Source organism: Ciconia boyciana, chromosome 1 (assembly GCF_034638445.1).
Source record: "Ciconia boyciana chromosome 1, ASM3463844v1, whole genome shotgun sequence".
In the NCBI taxonomy this organism is placed as follows: Eukaryota; Metazoa; Chordata; class Aves; order Ciconiiformes; family Ciconiidae; genus Ciconia; species Ciconia boyciana.
Window position 1 is genome coordinate 104,359,972 of NC_132934.1, and position 20,193 is coordinate 104,380,164.

A 20,193-nucleotide genomic window follows, 5' to 3' on the forward strand; every position below is an offset into this window, starting at 1 on the left:
TCTATTAAATATACATGCTGTATCTCAGCAAAAATGTTACCTGCTTCTTAATACGTTATCTACTACATCACAGCATAATTCCACAGTGGAGGTGTAATGTCAATGAAATATTGGTGTAGAAGTTTACAAGCTGAATATTTACATAATCCTTTAAAATAATTGGCTTTTTCTTGCAAAGACAAACTACCTACTGGAAAGTTTCACTAGGCAGATTTTTTTTCTATAATTCATATGATATTCTTCATAAGATTTTAGAGCATTTTACTGAAAATGAGCACTCATTCAACATAGCATATAACAGATGCCTACTAAATCAAGGCAGGAGATATCATTAGGATGAACTCCTTCAAAATGACAATAATTTAAAAATTGGTCAACTATCCAAAGAAAGTAATTACAGCAATGATGGCAAAGTACTGGCAAATGTTGCCAAGTTTGGCTTCAACAGAGATTTGGGCTGGCATCAGTGGTGATTAACTAGAATTGTTTTAAAAATAAACTGGGCATAGAATTTGGATACTGAAAAGGTTCACCATTATTAACAGTTATGTATATTCCAATCTACAAAACTTCTGTCACATGCTATGTGATCCGTCTATGTTGCATATGATATATTTTGTCTTTACCTATCTGACTGAAAGAGCTTGAAATACAGTGTTTAATACTGATAAAGCTTTCTTTATATATCAAAGAAACATAGAATCATAGAATCATTCAGGTTGGAAAAGACCTCTAGGATCATCTAGTCCAACCGTCAACCCAACACCTCCATGCCTACTAAACCATGTCCCAAAGTGCCACCTCTACACGTTTTTTGAACTCCTCCAGGGATGGTGACTCCACCACCACTCTGGGCAGCCTGTTGCAATGCCTGGCCACCCTTTCAGTAAGGACATTTTTCCTAATATCCAATCTAAAACTCCCTTGGTGAAACTTGAGGCCATTTCCTTTTGTCCTATCACTAATTACCTGGGAGAAGAGATGACACCCACCTCACTACAACCTTCTTTCAGGTAGTTGTAGAGAGCGATAAAGTCTCCCCTCAGCCTCCTTTTCTTCAGACTAATGCCAGTTCCCTCAGCCGCTCCTCATAAGACTTCTGCTCTACACCCTTCACCAGCTTCGTTGCCCTTCTGTGGACTCACTCCAGCAACTCAATGTCCTTCGTGTACTGGGGGGCCCAAAACTGAACGCAGTATTCGAGGTGTGGCCTCATCAGTGCCGAGTACAGGGGGACGATCACTTCCCTAGTCCTGCTGGCCACGCTATTCCTGATACAAGCCAGGATGCTGTTGGCCTTCTTGGCCACCTGGGCACACTGCTGGTTCATGTTCAGCTGGCTGTCAACCAGTACGCCCAGGTCCTTTTCCACCAGGCAGCTTTCCAGGCAGCTTTCCAGCCACTCTTCCCCAAGCCTGTAGCGTTGCATGGGGTTGTTGTGACCCAAGTGCAGGACCTGGCACTTGGCCTTGTTAAACCTCATACAATTGGCCTTAGCCCATCAATCCAGCCTGTCCAGATCCCTCTGCAGAGCCTTCCTATCCTCAAGCAGATCGACATTCCCACCCAACTTGGTGTCATCTGCAAACTTGCTGAAGGTGCATTCAATCCCGTCATCCATATCATTGATAAAGTTATTAAACAGGACTGGCCCCAATAATAAGCCCTGGGGAACACCCAGGTGGCTTGTGACCGGCCACCAACTGGATTTAACTCTGTTCACCACAACTCTTTGGGCCCGGCCATGCAGCCAGTTCTTTACCCAGCGAAGAGGACACCTGCCTAAGCCATGAGCCGCCAGCTTCTCTAGGAGAATGCTGTGGGAGACAGTGTCAAAGGCTTTACTAAAGTCCAGGTAGATAACATCTACAGCCTTTCTCTTATCCACTAGGCGGGGCACCTGGTCATAGAAGATCATCAGGTTGGTCAAGCAGGACCTGCCTTTCATGAACCCATGCTGGCTGGGCCTGATCCTCTGGCTGGCCTGCACATGCCTGTTGAGCGCACTCAAGATGAACCACTCCATAATTTTCCCCAGCACCGAGGTCAGGCTGACAGGCCTGTAGTTCCCCAGATCCTCCTTCTGGCCCTTCTTGTAGATGGGTATCACATTGGCAAGCCGCCAGTCATCTGGGACCTCCCCTGTTAACCAGGACTGCTGATAAATGATGGAGAGTGGCTTGGCAAGCTCTTCCACCAGCTCCCTCAGTACTCTCGGGTGGGTCCCATCCGGCCCCATAGACTTGTGAGTGTCCAGGTGCCATAGCAGGTCATTAACTGGCTTCCTCCTCAATTATGGGGGGTTTATTCTCCTCTCTGTCCCTGTCTTCCTGCTCAGGGGGCTGAATTCCATGGGGATAACTGGTCTGACTATTAAAGACTGAGGCAAAGAAGGCATTAAGTACCTCAGCCTTTCCCTCATCCTCGGTGGCAATGTTCCTCCCCGCATCCAATAATGGAGGGAGATTCTCCTTGGCTCTCTTTTTGTTGTTAATATATTTGTAAAAACATTTTTTATTATCTCTTACAACAGTGGCCAGATTGAGTTCTATCTGGGCTTTTGCCTTTCTAATTTTCCCTCTGCATGACTTCACAAGATCCCTGTACCCTTCATGAGTTGCCTGCCCCTTCTTCCAAAAGTGGTAAACTCTCCTTTTTTTCCCCGAGTTCCAGCAAAAGCTCCCTGTTCAGCCAGGCCGGTCGTCTTCCCCACCGGTTCGTCTTACAGTACATGGGGACAGCCTGCTCCTGCGCCTTTAAGACGTCCTTCTTGAAGAATGCCCTTCTTAAAGAATATACACTGCTGCCTGTGTGGGTGGAGAAACTAGGTGCTTAACTTACAAGTCTGTCTGATGATATGAAATTTCTATGTGGTTGACAATAATAATGGGATACAGAGTGATTAACATTAGCCAACATGGGTTATATCCCATCAGATCAAGTTAACAGTAGGTTGTTTTTGAGTTATTAATCACCTACTCAAATATAATCAGCTCCTCTTGGAGAAATGGAAGTTCACACTTCTCAAAACAGAAAAGAATATAGAGAGAGCTAAATAGGATAAAGATACGGAGATGAAAAAGCAGTGTTTAAGCAAAGACAAAGAAGAAACTTTTCAAGAAACTAGAACAAGACAGAAGAGACAGACAGGACAGAGATACCCACTGTATTTGTAGGAGACAGGCTCTATCTAATTGCTGAACAAGCCAAGTCCAAAGAAAGACAACTTGGAATGGGCAGAGAGCGAGGCAAAAGACAGGAATAGGAGAGCCTGAGCTATTCTGAGAGCTGTTCCCCAGTGATGACGAACACAGGTCTGAGAACTGTGAGGAGGGGTCCTTACCTTTGTCCGAGTCCACACCCAACGACACAATACTTTGTCCTATATATGTAAGCATTTATTCAAGAATGTATTTACAGAATCTTGCCCAAAGCTGTGTGTGACATGCCCCTGGAAACTTAACTGTAAACTCAGAGTGCTCAGAAGGCATAAATGTGAGATAAAGACATACTTCAGTTACTGGGAGGTATTAGAGGTCAATGCTAGTTCTGGGATCAAAGCAAAGGAGGCCAGGGAGAGTCCCAGTTTGTTAAATGCAGGTACAACAAAATTCAAAATTCAAACCCATCCACCTTTCTGCTTAAGACAAAGATTGTCCAGATCTAAACATAAAACAGTGGAACTCCAGTATCTAACTTTCCTTCTTTCTTTTCACCTACTTGTTTTCAGTTGTAGGTGGTCCTTTCCAGAGAAACCTGGAAGTAGACTCTTACAATTCAGGATTTCTTATGAAGAAATGAAGCTTAAGGGAGAAATACTTTGATACCATATTCATATTTTGCTAGAATAATATTTCATCCTGGATATGGACAAATTCATCCAATTTTCCAAATCATTACTATTTATTGATACTGCCTGAGCATCTAGTTTGGGCTCTGGATTCATTCTGCAAGGTGATTTATAAACACAGAAACATGCATGCTTTTCCAGATTCATGATGATAATTCATACAGGCAGAGTTGATACTAGTATTCCTTTCTAGGCTGCTAGGTGTTCATGGCACAATCCAGGTAGTATTCTGCAGTGAATAAAATCTGTGCAGAAAATGAGATAATTGCTTACAGAACTCCATCTCACCTGCTGGAGAAGCTGGGAAGTGTACCATGTCAAAGTAGGAAAGAAGGAATTGTACATAGACAAAAAGCTGGCCGTTAGACTAATGATTCAGAATCTAAACCTGCCATTATGATGTGGTTTCAAAGCAATATTGGCAAACTACTTACACCAAAATGTTAACAGCTGAATGTCAAGTGGGTTTCCACTATTTTCTCTGCTAGTTTCTGATTTCAGACTCTTGAGCATAGATGTGTAGATGTGCTAAGAACTCAGTCTTACAATTCAAACCAATGATGAGCTGCCTTCTGAGTGTGATGCTATGTCACGTCAAATACTCTTGGGAAAATGGGGACTGTATTCAATGTTAGACATAAAATATACATGATCTATTTGTCAATTTTGATCTTAGGATTTTTTTCTGCTTCAGTTCCCAGCTGCAAATTTGAGGCAATTGAATACCCTAATTGTCCACAGGTGTGATAAAAATAAACATTTAAATATTTGCCAAGTTCTCAGATACTAGGGGGAAGAAACATATGAACAACTATGAAGAAATTATTTTAATTCTGTTTTCTGAGGGTATGCATAAAATAAAACCTGAGTCATACAGATCATTCATAGCTACAATTCGTAATTACTATTCCACTGAAGGAGTCAGGAATCCTCTTCAAAGGCTATATCCTGCCCATAAAGCCACAGTTTTCAGGAAGCAAAGTATTATGATGTTTCTCGTCATATAATGAAAGTCAGGAAATCCAAGTGTGTCCCTTCTAGCATTTCTCACAATACCTTCCTTAGGTACAGAGGTCTTTCCACTTTGAATTTGAACTAAGGTAACAATTCAGAAGGAGGAAGAGATTTTCTACTCTTTTCTTTATAATACATTTTATCCTTGAGCTTGTGACAAAACAATTCATGAAATAAATGTTTCTATAATTTTCTAACTACCAAGCATGTGAAAACTCTGAAGAAATGACAGAATCTGTAGATGAAGAAGACAGCGTATGTTGTTTACCTTGACTTTAGCAAGTCTTCAGTCACTGCCTCCAATGGTATTCTTTGCATCTAGGCTGGGATGTTACTGTTGTCCTGGATGTGTGTACTACTCAATGGGTGAAAAACTGGCTGGACCATTGGGTTGAAGGGACACTCTACTTGATGGTTGGTTACAAGCAGAATTCTTCAGGAGTCTATCCTGGGTCCTGTCCTGTTTAACATCAAAGACCTGGCTGAGGTGATGGAATGTGCTCTTATTAAGTTGGTTATTTACACCAAACTTTGGCTGTACTGAGTATACTTGAGGGGAGGGCCACTATTCAGAGGGGCCTCCACAGGCTGGAGGAACGGGCCAACAGGTCCCTCATGGGAGGCAAGGAAATTCATCAAGGACAGATGCAAAATCCAACACCTAAGCTGAGAAGGACCTGGGGGTCCTGGCTGACAGTAGGCTAAACATGGGCCAGTATGAGTCCAGGCTCTGCTGCTTTCAGGTGACTGAACCCCAGTTAACTCTCTTCACTAAGTTTTCTCTTTTCACCTACAGCCCTGTCAGGTCCTTCTCAAAGGAAACAGCCACTCGCTGGGGTCACTGACAGAATGGTATTGTATATTTCTTTGTCATCATTAGTACTTGTTTCCATCAGCCTTTGCAAAATGTTTTTCTCACTCAAGGGAGTCTTCTTTAAATAGATACTAGAAAAGACAGAACTTTCTGTGGTGATACCATACACATAGTTTACAATAGCTTTGTAGTGCAAGCTTGATTATTTGGTGTGCCCTCATTACTAAAAATGACCATTTTTTCTGATACTAAAATGTTTATTTGACTATATATTGCTGGGTACATATAATGTTAGTGTTTATTACTGATTGTGCTTTTCTCAATAACCTTTTCATGACCTTATGAATAATGTTATTCTAATGAAGGACACATGCATGAGTGTTCTCCTGAAATAAAAATCTTTCCTATTTATTTCAAACAAGGCCAAATATTCACTTTACATTAGTCAACCAACTATACTATGATTCCCCTGAGCTGCATGGAATGGAAAGACATTTCTCTAAAGCACACAGGAGACAGCCAACTCTCTCTTTTTTTCCTGTGCCCTAATTATTCCACTATATTTTGACATCCTTTCTGCTGAAATGACACTGACTTAAAAAAAAAACAAAACGTATTTCATGCATGCTTTGGTGAGAGCACTGACTAAGAATATTAAATATTGAACTTTCTTTCATTATGGGGCAGTTTTTGAGTTCACTTGTGGGTCAGTTTTGAGTCACTAGACTGTATTGTTAAGACACAAGGGTGTGTAGAAGCTACAACTTGCAATAAGAAAACATTGGCTTTTTAAAATCTTTTGTAAGCACAGATGACAGTGTAAATGATAATTTTGTTATTTCATTTTTATTTTTTACAGCTGTCTTTTGTTTATTTTAAAATATTCAAAATATTGTCAGGCAATATGACTTCAGAAAAGTACAGACATTGCATATGAGTTCATAAAAAGGATGTCTATGATTTCTGAAGCTTAATTACATTTTCTTCTTTGGAAAATAAACAAAGCCTAGGTAAAACTATATTATGCTAAAAAAAAGAAATAAATTAAAAAGAGCCACTGACACCTTACAGACATATTAGGCAAGTTCATTTACTAAGATGTTATAGCCTGACAACTTTCTAGAGATACAGCCAAAAATATTGGAAATTACAAAATAGCTCTAAGGATTGAAAAGACAAGAGATTAGCTTAAATTTGGTTTGAAACTATACAACAGTATCTCCAAAAGAGGAATGCTATTGAATAGTGATGTCAACTACAGTGTGTCTTGACCTAAGTTATGCACAAAAATGGCTAAATACTTTTTTACCTACAATTTAAAAAAAAATGGATGTAATTATTATTAAAATTGTCAATAGTGTAAACAAACCAGCAACTGAGTCCTGCATAAGAAGCGACTAAGCTGACAGAAACACACCTACTAGAATTTTTCCAAAAGAAAACTCTTAAATTTGGTCTACCAACTGGGCATCGATCAATCAGACAACAATCTTCACAAATGCTATCTCAAGTTTCCTTAAAATATTATAGATAATAGGTTATGTTTCTATAGTGAGTTATGTTTACAAGGTCTGTTTAAAAACAATCTCTGTGGTAAACTGATGAATATATTTCCTCTTTTTTCCTTTACATCCAACAGAAAATTTTCACTGAAAATATCATATCTTTATGCACACAATATTCCAAATACCAGCCTTCCACTGTTGTTTATAACTGGTGCCCCAAGTGCTACACAAACTGGACCAGAACATCATCAAATCCAGAGGTCTAAATCCGTAAGTGTAAATCGATTTTTTTAGAGAATACTCAAACTTTGGTGCTAGATCCTAGAGGCAATAAATTTAGTCAGAGTTGCATATGGAAGTATGAGGCAGGTCTTTTGGAAGGCAATGTATGAGGAAGCCTCCTCCCCTCATTATCTTACCGCTCCCATTCTGACTCAACACTGCGGTCAGTACGTCATCCCACCATGTGGGACTGGTGTCATGACACATGTCCCATCAGAGCCCCTAGGGGCAAACCCAAGGACTGATAGCTCTTGCAAGTAACCGCCCTAGCACCTCTCAGGCAGCCTAACTCTGCTTGAAGCTGCACACCAGCAACAACACATATGGTAGAGGGAACTGTGGCAGAGTCTATAACGATCTGTGACACTTTATTAATCCCCCACATGGCCTGCCTCTGTAAAACCATCACAGAACAGGCAGCATCCCAGCCTGCTCTTTTTATTGGTATCATCACACTTCCATAGTAGCAATACAGTGCTTACCCAGAAGAACAGCTCCTGCCTCCAAAGTAATTCCCCTAATAGCAATAAGCTCAGGGTCACAACCGGAGTCAGAGCTATCCTCATCCTCACAGTGATGAGCAGAGAGATAAAACAGCACAGTTACAGAATTTGTGCATCCCCTCTTACGCCCTCTTATGTTGCCTCACTGGATCATTCAAACTGGCTCACCCACATTTCCCTCTTCCTCTCCACCCCCTCTCCCACCCTCCCACTTCTCTTCTCCCCCTTAGCCCACTTTCAGGAGTCCTGTTCCAACATCACTCTCTGCACCAAGATCAGAAACGTGAGGCAACACAAACCCATTCATAGCAACTAGCAACCTCAGAGCCTGGGATAATTCCAGCGCATCTCACACATTACGACAATCAATGCTGCACACATCCAAGTGTCTGAGGCCATTTTTTCTCTTGTCCAAAATCACGGCATTGGTCAAGACATGTCAAGACAAATCTTATACCTTAAAGTATGAAAACTTAGCAGGGCCTTAGTTCTCCAGTTCTCACACCAAGTAAACAGTTGTTCCTCACTTCTCTGCTATATCTCTGGAGGATGCTGTTTTGGCAGGAGATGCAGAAGGCAGGTGATTTCCAAAAGGTATTGGTTTGAGCAAGGGTTCCCTCACATTCCCTAAATTAGGTAGGGCTTTTCCTTAGGACTCTGTTATAGCTTTGAAACACAGTATCTGGGTATCCATGATGCACATGGTTTGAGGGACTGAACGGGAGGGTCCTCTGTACCCTTTTGTATCCCTGGTCTTTCTGTGAATCATTCTAACTTGACTGTAACCCAGTTTTCCTTTGTATGTTTCTTCCATGCAGTAATTAATAGAGTGTACCTTGCCATCGAACTTTGTTAAGTCGCACTTTTACAACTTCATATTAAAACCACTTTTGCTAATACCTTTGACGGTGATTTTTTAAGCGATCTAAATCACTCATTCACGACAAATTGGCGTAGTCAGCAGGATCCTAAATCAGGATTCGCAATGCCTGCAAGAAGGGGCTTGGTGATGAGATGTAACGTGGGGTAGGTACATTCTAGCTTTAGCCTCATTCTGCTTTTCCCTTTTGGGAAAGAATTACTCTGCAGCAGCTATAACTACACCACAGCCACAACCCAGCTTCATTCTTTCTCCATTTTCATCTCTAATGTCATTTTCAAGCTTGTGAAAATCGCTCTGAGATATGAGAGAAATGTACGTATAAGTAAGTGTTCATTTACCGGTATGATTCACTGCTGCCTACAGGAAAGAGGAGAGACTGCTGTAACTGTGACATAAAGTTGACAGTGTATAGAAATTAACCCATGGTGTGTAAATGGCTATGAAGGACCATGGTTGGCTCTGAGCTCTCCACGAAGCCCACAGTTCATCACTTATCTTGTGACACTGACATATTTAGGCTCTGTGGACCTCTCCAATTTCTCCCTCTCTACAAGCCAGAAGGTAATCATAATGTAGGTTGGGAGCATGACATTACTGTTTCTCATGCTAAGCAACTGCAAACTGCTCCCAGGAGGATGCCTATTTATTATGGGCTCTGTGCCGTGAAAGACTGACCTAATGAAGCAATTCAGAGCAGCTGATGTTGGCAGTTCTTGTGGTACGGACAATTAGAGGTGCATTTATTGGCAAAATATTTGTGCCCCAAAGGCTACCACATATAGGTGCCCTGCCTTGATAATTCTGTGGTGTAGAGTTTTTATTTGGCTGTCCTTTCAAAACCACATGTATTTGAATCCATTAAGGTTGCAGCTGAGTTCTATTTTAGAAAAATAAACAAATCACTAAACACCTCAATTGCAGCTCTATTTTAATTAGTATGTTTTAACCAATGTCTCCTAATGGTAACACATAAAGAATATCTACAATATTTAGTGCACCAAATGGAAAATACTGTGTATGTCAAGCTAAAACATACAACTTTTATAGTTTTTTACTGCCTTCAGAAATGACTAACAAATACAGGGGTCTAGAAGAAAATCTAATATCCGAGAGGATTAATTGTCTCTTTTTTAACAGAGTGACATCTTTGGCATGTGAAAAAATGTTAGCCCATTTTCAATGAAGATTATGAAAATGTGGTTATAAGGTGTAGGCAAAGAGCAAGATGCATCTGACCAAAATTAAACATAGATGTAAAATTTTATATAAATGTCTATACTTAGACATCTATATTAGATATCCCAAAATATAGAGGTAGATATCTGACCAAATTAACTGTCTAAAATCCATGTAGTTAGTGGAGAGACAGTAGCAGAGGTATGGTCCAGTCTGGCTCTTTCTTCTGTAGTTGTCTAATGTAGATCAGACCAGTCATGTTATAATAGTGCCTAAATCTCTCCACCGAATGCAAAGGGAAGCCCAAGTGAGCAGCTCAGATGTAAATATCTACTGTGCAGATGTTTAAAGACAGTTGAAATGATTCGATTCCCATACACTCAGAAACTGAAAAGCATCATGCCTCCTTGTTGTAATACTTAGAGGCAGGTGAAATAATTGGAGGACTAGAACTCCTAGTCGTTATTATGCACCTATTACTCCTTCCCCCCCACATACTGATTACATGCATCTGCCCAACCATCCAGCTGTTATCTGTCTCACAAAACTGAAAAGAACAAAAACCTAAAAAGAACAAAAGAAGAAATCAACTCACAACCTCCAAACTCTCTTATGATATAAAAACTCCAAATGTTAAGGGCCAAACTGTCACCCCCACCAACAACAGGTAATTAAAAGTATGTAATGACCACCTTACTTCTAAGTCTTTATCCCTACAGTGAATGTTAGCTGAATAGTGAAAATCAAGCACCTGGGGCTAGGATGCCTGAAGTTGATAAGCCAAACAGAGCACTCGGCATGTAGCTGTCGCCTGCTAAGTCATGAGGAAAACACTGAAATAGGGAAAACTCTAACTGCCATCTATTCAACAGCACACTCAGGGCAATCAGGGCCTGACCTCTTTCCTAAAATTAAGCATTTGCACATCTTCTTCTGAATTTTAAATTAATGGGGAAACAGACTCTGTAACTCCTGATACCTAGGGGGAATGCCCAAAGGCTATCAGGTACATGGATAATTCCTTCTCCTTCAAGTATATTATAAAAGCAAGAGATGGCTTGTAACTGATTTTTGTGAGTTACCTACAGAGGCATCTATCTCAGAAACACATATTACTTCAGAAGTACATAGGGACACAGAAGACCAATTGTATTGAGCACTACGTAAGACTAATTGGATGGACCCCCCAGTGTTCTGTTCTCAAGCATGATCTAGATGCTAAGTTGCTCAGCCCAGTCAAGATTTGGATGGAGGAGTTGTTTTAAAATGATATAGGCATATAATATAAAAAAGAAAAGTACTTATGGAGTTTAAATGATGCCAGACTAAACTCAGAAGAGCTTTTCAAAATAGAAATTTTGGACTTAAATGCCTGACTTGACTTAAATCTGACTTCAGGTTCCTACAGTAAGCAATTCCATAAAGTCACTAAAGTTACATCAGGGAGAAATTCAGCCTGAAGTGACATGATTTTTGGCATGTAATTTGCACCTTTTCTAGAACCAAAATATTATTGCACTATCATTTTCAAGACCATTCTAAAGCTGCATATTACCACTCCAGATAACATTATATATTAACGTTTTGAGCAGAAGGTCATTATTTAAGAAATGTGATTCATATTAACTTAATATTAAGCAATTGGATTATTTATGTATCTTTATGGGTAAATATATAACAGCTCATCTGAGAAGATACTGTTTTAAAGAGTGAAGTCTATTTAAATAGTAGATTCTGTGCAAGAGTTAATCTCTGCAGATCTGCCTTTAAAAAATATTGATGGCAGAGATGTTAATTTCCAAGTAAAACAATTTATATGCTGAAAACAGGCTACATCTTTTCAAATTCTGGTAGAAACAGGCAGACAACTTGCACATATCATTAAACTTCAAATTCCCCTGTAAATGACAGCCAAAGCATCAAGAAAGTTCAATGTTTTCTCTGAGGCTAGTCGATGTAGGAAGATTTTCATGAGACGTTTTCTCTTCTATCATCAGTTCAATGATGTAAACAGTGACTGATTAAGACTGCACTCCTTTCAGGTTGATATACTTGACTGAAAAAAAAAAATCTCACAGCTGGAATTCTTCCTGAAAACTAAAATAGATGACAAAGTAAAAGACCAATCTTCTATAGACACTTAATGAAGACAGGCTTCAAGGGGTTTTCTATACCAGAGATTACTCTACACCCCAGGATGAGACAAAACCAGCAGATTTCTGCAGCTGAAGATTGCAATCACAGCAGAATAAGGAAAATAGCACAAACATATTACTTGTTTAATCACTTACACTGGTTTTCCTTTGGATTCACAAGTCAAAATTATAGATTGTCCTTCTTCAGGCCATGAATTGGAAGAAATGATTTTAACTAAAGGTGTATCTAGGAAGAAAAAAAATAGACATCTTGTTGATATACACAAAAAAGATTTATTATCTAAGAGTACATTCTTCTCTGTTTACAAAAGACTACACCATAGATTTAATTTACACTTGGAGATGCTTTTATATGGAGCCTTGTGCAATTTTCATTGCCTTCAGGGATGCAATAAAAATGACCAATGGAACTAAACCAGTAACTTTTTGTATCCCAAGGAAACACATATAGAAAGCATATGTATACTCAGAGGAAATAACTTTTTTCTTTCTGTATTCAATGCAAATACTCTATACGACTATTCCAAAGTCTGATATCTAACAACGAAATAAAAAATATTGAGGATGAATAACAAGTACTCTGTGCAATTGTTTCTTTGTCTATTTATAGGTTGATATGATGGAATGCTGCTATTAGAGGAATGAATGCAATAATATACATTTGAATAAGAACACTTTTATTGTTGCAGAAGCTTGAAACTCATAATAAGAAAGCTACAATGGGCTTTCAGATAAAATACCTTGTTACAGGCATTTTACAGGATATTATTTCTGAAATGCAATAATGCTTCCCCTAAAACAGAACATTCTTTTTTTAAAACAAAATTTACAAAAAGAATGTTTTAAATATCTGCAGAAAGCACTATATAAAAATCTGTAATCTGCCCTAAAAATTTAAAAATATTATTCCTATACATTGGAATTAATTTTATAGTTTTAATTGCAAAAAGATACACAATATAACTACTGTGAATTCATGCAGAATAAAACATTTGCAGTAGATCTTTAACTTTTAAAACATTTTGCCAGCTGGCTTGCAAGGATATATTCTCATAATCAAAATATTTTACATGAGTTAGAGGGGCACCCCTTACAAGGAAAAAAAAGACCAGAAAGAAAGAAACATCTCTATACAAACCAGTTTTTTCCTTAGGAAAAAAGAATTCATAGCCGTAGTGAGGAAAATTTTCATACTCAAGAGGAAAATATAAATTCTTGTTTCGTCCACAGTTTCCTAATACAAAACACACATCTTCATCTATGGCACAAGAAATACTTTAACCGGAAAATCTAGGGTATCTAAGTTTTTGTCTCCTCCAATTTGCAATTCCTGTTTTCATTAGCAGTGAGGTAGTAGTGACATCACACATATCCTATTATCAAACAAATATGAAAGACCATGACAGTATGACCCTACAAAATCAAATGGAAAAAAGTGATACGCTGTAACGATATAATTTCTTATTGAGATGCTAATAGTCCTGCTGAACACTAAATGGCATATGAACAATTAAAAATGTTGGAAGCATTTTTCTAACTTTGATTTTTATTTTTGGCATATCATGATGTATCAGCATGGCACAAGACAAGAAAAGGGGAAGGCTTGTTGTAGACTTGTCATAATTCCACTGAAAGCATTGTCAGCATCCTTTAGCTTTCAGTACAGCTGAACTAACCTTGCACCAGTAGCAAATCTGTTCCACAAGTACATATTTTGAAAGACCCTGCAAACCATTATGCAGGTGACTAATCCTTTGGAGGTCGTGCTGGCATTTGCTTCATTTTTAGCACATGCTTAAGGCACTGACCTCAAGTGCCTTAATAAATCAGGGCATCAAGTACTTCTGTGATTTCAGTGGTGCTATTGAAGATGAATAAATTACTCTCTTGACTATACATTGAACCAGAGGAACAAATTAGTATCAGATAGGGATACATGAAGAATTTAACTGAGGGAGGGAGACAACTAATGCAATGAGATCAAGAGGTTTCCAGAGAAATATGAAAAAGAGCTAAACTTTGATGGAAGTAATCATGATAGCCACAGGTGAAGAAAGAAATTAAAGGCCCATCTAGCTAGCATTACTGGCTTAAATATTTAAAAATTATCAGCATTTTACGCATTACTGTTAATGACCCACATAAAATAGGAGACTTCAGACAGTTAAGCTTTCATTTACATGGATCAATGCAGTGCTGTTTCCCCCAGCTTGAAGTTCCCATTCCTACTTTATTTAATGCTCCAGACAGCTCTCTGTTCTCCATCCACTTCTAAATAGAGCTTACTAACAGAGAATAAGAAAGGTCTTTTATTTATGTTTCACTCTCTAATGCACAATAAAGTAGTGTAGGAAATATATTCCCTTGTGGTTTTCCCTACTAATTGACTTGTACAGTAACTACTTGTTTCTTTAAAACAGGAAACACAGGGATTAATTCAATATATAGTTTTTAGGGAAGCTTACAACTCATGATTTTTAAATTTTTTTAACAGTCTTTTTTCAAAAACTAGTTGATACTCTATTTTGGGTTCTTCATTCTCAGTGTTACTGTTTCTACTTTATTTTCATGCTGTGCTTGATTTCTCTCCAGAATTAAAGTATACACTTATAAGTGGAAAACTTTTAAGACAAACTAGTCCTCCACTTTCACATTCACATCAACATTTAAAATGAGAAGAAACCTTTAGAATAATTGCATCAAAACTAACCTAAATATGTTATTTTAACAAAGATAATAAAACCCTGCTGACTGATATTTTTCCAGAATACAAAATGCTGTTATAAAATACTACCTCCTGCTAGGACTGTTCATTTCATTTTAGAATGAATGTTCCTCATTTTAGAAGAATTTGACAAGTATAAATGTACTCTATCAATACTGTGAGCTTTAACCTGTCACACCCAGAAGTATTAATCATAACAACTGGAACATCACCTAATCTCCAGAAAACACCACCGCCACTAGAAAACAAAGTCTAAAGAAAGAAAAACATGTCAAGAACAGCAATGCAGTAAGAGAGGTTGATTTGTTTTCAGATATGCTCATCAGCTTGTTATGTAATAATGTAGATATGTAAAAAAAGTCTCTACTTTTACAACCGAAACAAACAGAAAGGGTAGGATCAAGGGGTTTATTGTGGGTCAGATCTTCTGTTGCTCCTCCTCTAAAGTCAGTAGAAGTATACCAACTTACAATAATTAAACTTACCAGAATTTTAATAATTTGCATATTTTTTAGGATTTGGCCTGGTAATTTCATGGTAACAAAATATTGTAGATCAGTATGTCAAGCAGAATTCTTATGAACAAGGGACTGGTGACTAAAATTTCTTTATAATACCTACAAATATGCCCTTATCCTGAGCTCTAAGGACATTATGGAGCAGATAAATATTCCAAAAAGAATAAGCATTGGGAAAATCCAATTTAAAAAAATAAAACACAGTGGTTTATGCAAGTGTAGGTAATACAGCAAGCCTTGACAGTAAACACACTGGTTTCAATACCCAGTGAATTATTTATTTACATGCATCTCCAACAGTGTGAAAGCTGTTTGGCCCTCCAGTCTTTAGCTTGAGTAATGAGGTACTTATGAGCTGCAATTGATTGCTACCACCAGTCTGAACTGAGACTCTAACATGTCTTTAGACACATAGCAAGACATCTTCTACCCCCTATGTGCCAAGAGTCTGCCTTTTTGCAGGAAATAACAGCTTAGCAGCAGATACAGATAAAAACTATGGGATGGGGTTTTTTTATAGATCCTTTCCTGTTTCAACAGACCAAAGGTAAAAGTTCCACTGAGCAATTCTATTTCATCTGTCTTTCTAGGATTTGGGTACATCTCATTGCACAAGACCAGGGAAGCCATTTCAAAGCTTTGGGAAGATTTATCTATTTTTGATCAGGCAATATCATCTTTATTCAGCAACATACAAAATCAGTGAATGCATGTGGAAAATTTATGCCAGTTTACACTGGTAATGAATGTTATCTGATACATGAAGAAATTAAGCACTTCAACACATGATTTTTCTTGTACTCTTAGCAATAACTAATGCCAACATTAATACCTTGTGGAACTGTTTTACTGATTGATTTAATGTCTTTGAAGCTATTTCAAAATAAAGGTGATTCTTATCAGTCACCAGACCTTTGCTGGTAATCAGATCTCCAATGCTAAAAGGGTTTTTTTTTTTGTTTAAAATGCACTTGCTCTTTTTACATTGCTCAATGTAAGAAAGAGTACATTATGTATTTATATTCTTTTATAGCCAAGCCCTTATAAGGTTACATGCAGGCTTAAATTTCTTCATATAAATTACTTCATATAAATTTCTTCATATAAAGTAATCATATGGAAGCCACTGGAAGATTCCTATATGATAAGTTATGTTAAACTATATGTGTAAGCCCTTGACAACCACAGTGTAAAAGTGGAAACCGAATTCATAAAAGTAAATAAATTTGCTTAAGATCATAAAACAGGTCACCAACAGAATCAGAAAATGAATCTCTACTAGCTTCTTCTTAGTCCCAAGATAGTAAAAAAGCAATCTGGCCTCTTTTTCCTATGTAACTTCCGAAGTCCTCGGTCCCTTCAGTCCTTAGCAAGCTGGATTACCAGAACTTCTGTGGATACTTTTTCAAGGAACTCCCAGCTACTGGTTGAGTAACTAAATCAAAGTATGACCCCTATACATCCTAGGGCATTAATCAGCAAAAGGTGTGTGGGAATAACCAGATTTCAGAAGAAAAATCATGTCGTGAGATAAAAGGGTAACATTATGATGAAGTTATGATAGCATCATGTTATCATATCAAATAGTCTCTCCCTAATGTAGTCATCTTCAGTTAATGTAATTACAATCCTAGAAACAGAAAATAAGACCACCTCTTTTCTTGGGCAGATGTTAGGATGGGTGGAGTATATATATTTTGTTGAGACTCTTAAGAAATGACTATTGGAATTAGTAGACTGTTCAGGAGTAGAAATATTACTGATCTCATAGTCATTAGAATTCAAACAGTGATAGAAATACACCTATTCAAAGATGCATGCATCAGTCTTTTCTCCAGAGAACTGAGATATACATATATGTTTAGCTGTAGTATAAACAGTACTTGCCACTAGACTTCTCTACACATTTTGTTAAAAGGTAAATCTCTACGTTGCTCAAATCTTAGCCTTTGTTGGGCTTCCAGTGAAAGGAGGATTGACAGAAAAAGTCTTAGTGGTTCTCCTCTGCAGAAACTTACAAAGGAATATTGTACCAGATGGGGAGATCCAGGTCAGGGCTCCTAAATTTCAATTTCTCTGCTGAATTATAGATATTTTAAAAAAAATAAATGCAGTAACTTACTATGAAATTTAAACTCAGCACCCCAAATATCTTCCAATGTGGCTAAAGTTTCAGGAAGCAGAACAGAACACCTCCTTCTTTTCACTTACAGTGATAGTGTTGTTAATACCTGAAGAAGGGTCCTGTACTTCAGCATTCTACATTTCAGAGGCCTGCTATACCCCCGAGTCTTAGGAAGCCATTTCTATACTCCCTCACTTCGAGGTAATTTTATTTTTATGAGTTCTTTAGACGAGTTATTAGAACCCATGCAGTGATTTATGAGAAAAAGAGGTTCCTTATTCCACTGAGTACTGAAGTATTCACACTAAGTAGATCAGATCCAGCAAAATACTTATTTGACAGTAATTCAGTGATTAGAACATTCAACTCTTCAGAGCCTTGTGGGTTAAGGCTTTGATTTGATTTAAAGAGTGCAAGGACTTGTGTGCTGACCTCCCATGCAACAGCAGAGGTCTACCAGGTATTTGGAGGTCTCCCTTCCACTCAGGCATAGAACTAAGATTTCACTTTGAATCTGAAAAAACTTTTTTCCTACATATGTCCTAGTTTGGACAAATCAGGATTTTCTGACACACTAAAAAAGAAAAAGTATGAGAAAATTCTTAACCCATTCCACATTATGAATTAGAATTCTACAAGTAACTCAGTACTGTGCAAATTGTTCCTATTTTGATTCAGTGCCAACATAACATGGAATATACCATTCATCTTACTTACTTTAAAAAAGGTTTCTAAAGCCAGATTAGGATACTTATAAAAAGAAAAGCCAACAAAACTTTAATATTCACTACGCATTTCCTAGGATGCTTAATTGAAAGTTCTGTCAACACTTAGCATCAAGTGCCTTTGGTACATCCATTCTTGGGCTTTAAATGTAAAAATTTTACTGAAATGTTTTCAAAGGCCTTTGAGCTGGTGCCCTCAGAGTACCCTTCTTACTTGCCAAAGGTGGCAACATTTTTAATGTTTAAAAATGTTAAACATTTTTAATGTTTTAATGTTTAAACAATTTTAAACATTAAAAAAAAATAATAAAAATCACTAAATGCAACCACAATGCCAGAAGTGGATATTAGATATTTTACTAATACCAGCCCAAATTTAAGACGACCTTTTCCAAACTGGTAATGGATATATATTCAGCTAGTGTATTTATGTTTGCACATTGCTATTTCATATGAAGTGCAGTGCCCCTTCAAGTCTTTGGATTTTTAAACGTATTTATGGCATGAAGTCTAAAACTCCTACTTCTCAAATTAAAATGGCATAACAGAAGAGGTGGGATGTACAAAATTTCAATTACAACCTCCTGTAGCATTATCCATTCATGGTTTTGTATGCTATACAATGATTTTGCAAACGTTTGGATCTTCTCTTTGTACCTGGCTACCATGTTTTTGTCATGATCAAAGCAGTCCAATAATAAATATAAAACAAGTAATTTGCTGTTTAAGTAACAATCAGTACATAAAGTACTATTGGTCTCAACTTATACTTTTGGGAAGGTTGGTTCATATAATTCTAAGGAAACAGGTGACAGTGTCAAGAAGAAATCACATTTCTCTTGGTTCCTACTGTTGTCCCTTCATCAGAGAAAGTATCTTTTCTGGTCTGTAGGATATTAAAAGACCTGGCACAGCAAAATTGTCACATTTGGTGACAGTAACATATAAGGTTCAATATATATAAGGTATATAGAGAAAGATTAATCTCTTTAATTATTTTACTTTATGAGTCTTTGGGGTTCAAAAAGAAAAATCCATTGGTGAGGTTCTTTCCTCTATGCATGGAACACATCAGTGTGATATATGATGTCTAAATCTCTCTTTCTTAAAACACGAGGGATTCTGTGCTTTTTTTATTTTTCACAATGTCACACTTAGTCTTCCAAGTTCAAACTAGTACCAAAAGAGCTAGACCTAGTGAAAATGGTAGAAAGAAAGGGAGGCACAGCAGTTCAAATATGTTTGCCTGTTGCGAATAAAAATGTACACTCTACACAATATAATACTACAACAAACATCATTAAACCTCCAAAACAATGCCCTCCCATCTGATTAGTTTCCATGCAACCAAATTATCAGGTGCCTGTTTCAAAACCAGGGCAAACACAATCCTTTCTCTCTTCATGTTCTAAATAACTGAAAACAGCCCATTAACATCATTTGACCCTAGGCCTCCACTGGAATACTGTGATTCTGACACGTGCTTTCTTTCAAGGTGATTCTCTCTCTGTAGTTTATATTATGAACGTCTCTCCACCTGCGGTAAGAAGCTGAGTTTGTTGTAATGAAGTCTATGATCCTTGTTGGACTTACTGTTTGAGTGCAAATTATGTTAACAGTAATAGGAAAGACGCCAATACAGGGAGGGACAAATACAGCACTTCTTGGGTTTGTCAGAGGAAGCAAGTGCTCATAATACATTAGGATGTGCTACAAGTGTTATTCAAATCCCTGCTTCTGAAAACATTGATACTGCCTTCTTATTTAATCTTTTAGGATGATGACTAGATGTTTTAAATTACCCTTTGTGACTACAAGTTTTCTTCTATACACAATGATTTAAAAAGCCTTAAAAGTGCTGCTAGTAAGAAAAGGCTTTGTTTAACAATGTAATTCTGCATTGGATCCAATAACAGG

At 37.7% G+C, this 20,193-nt stretch overlaps 1 protein-coding gene across 3 annotated transcripts in view; it reads right to left on the reverse strand.

Annotated features, from left to right (window-relative positions):
• The window catches only part of CADM2 (cell adhesion molecule 2), a 691,281-nt gene that overhangs the window by 92,067 nt on the left and 579,021 nt on the right, over window positions 1-20,193 (reverse strand). For all 3 annotated transcript variants that reach the window (XM_072885977.1, XM_072885992.1, XM_072885987.1), the window contains one exon: window positions 12,319-12,409. In XM_072885977.1, coding sequence (XP_072742078.1) covers window positions 12,319-12,409 — 91 coding nt within the window. The remainder of the gene's footprint in view (window positions 1-12,318; window positions 12,410-20,193) is intronic.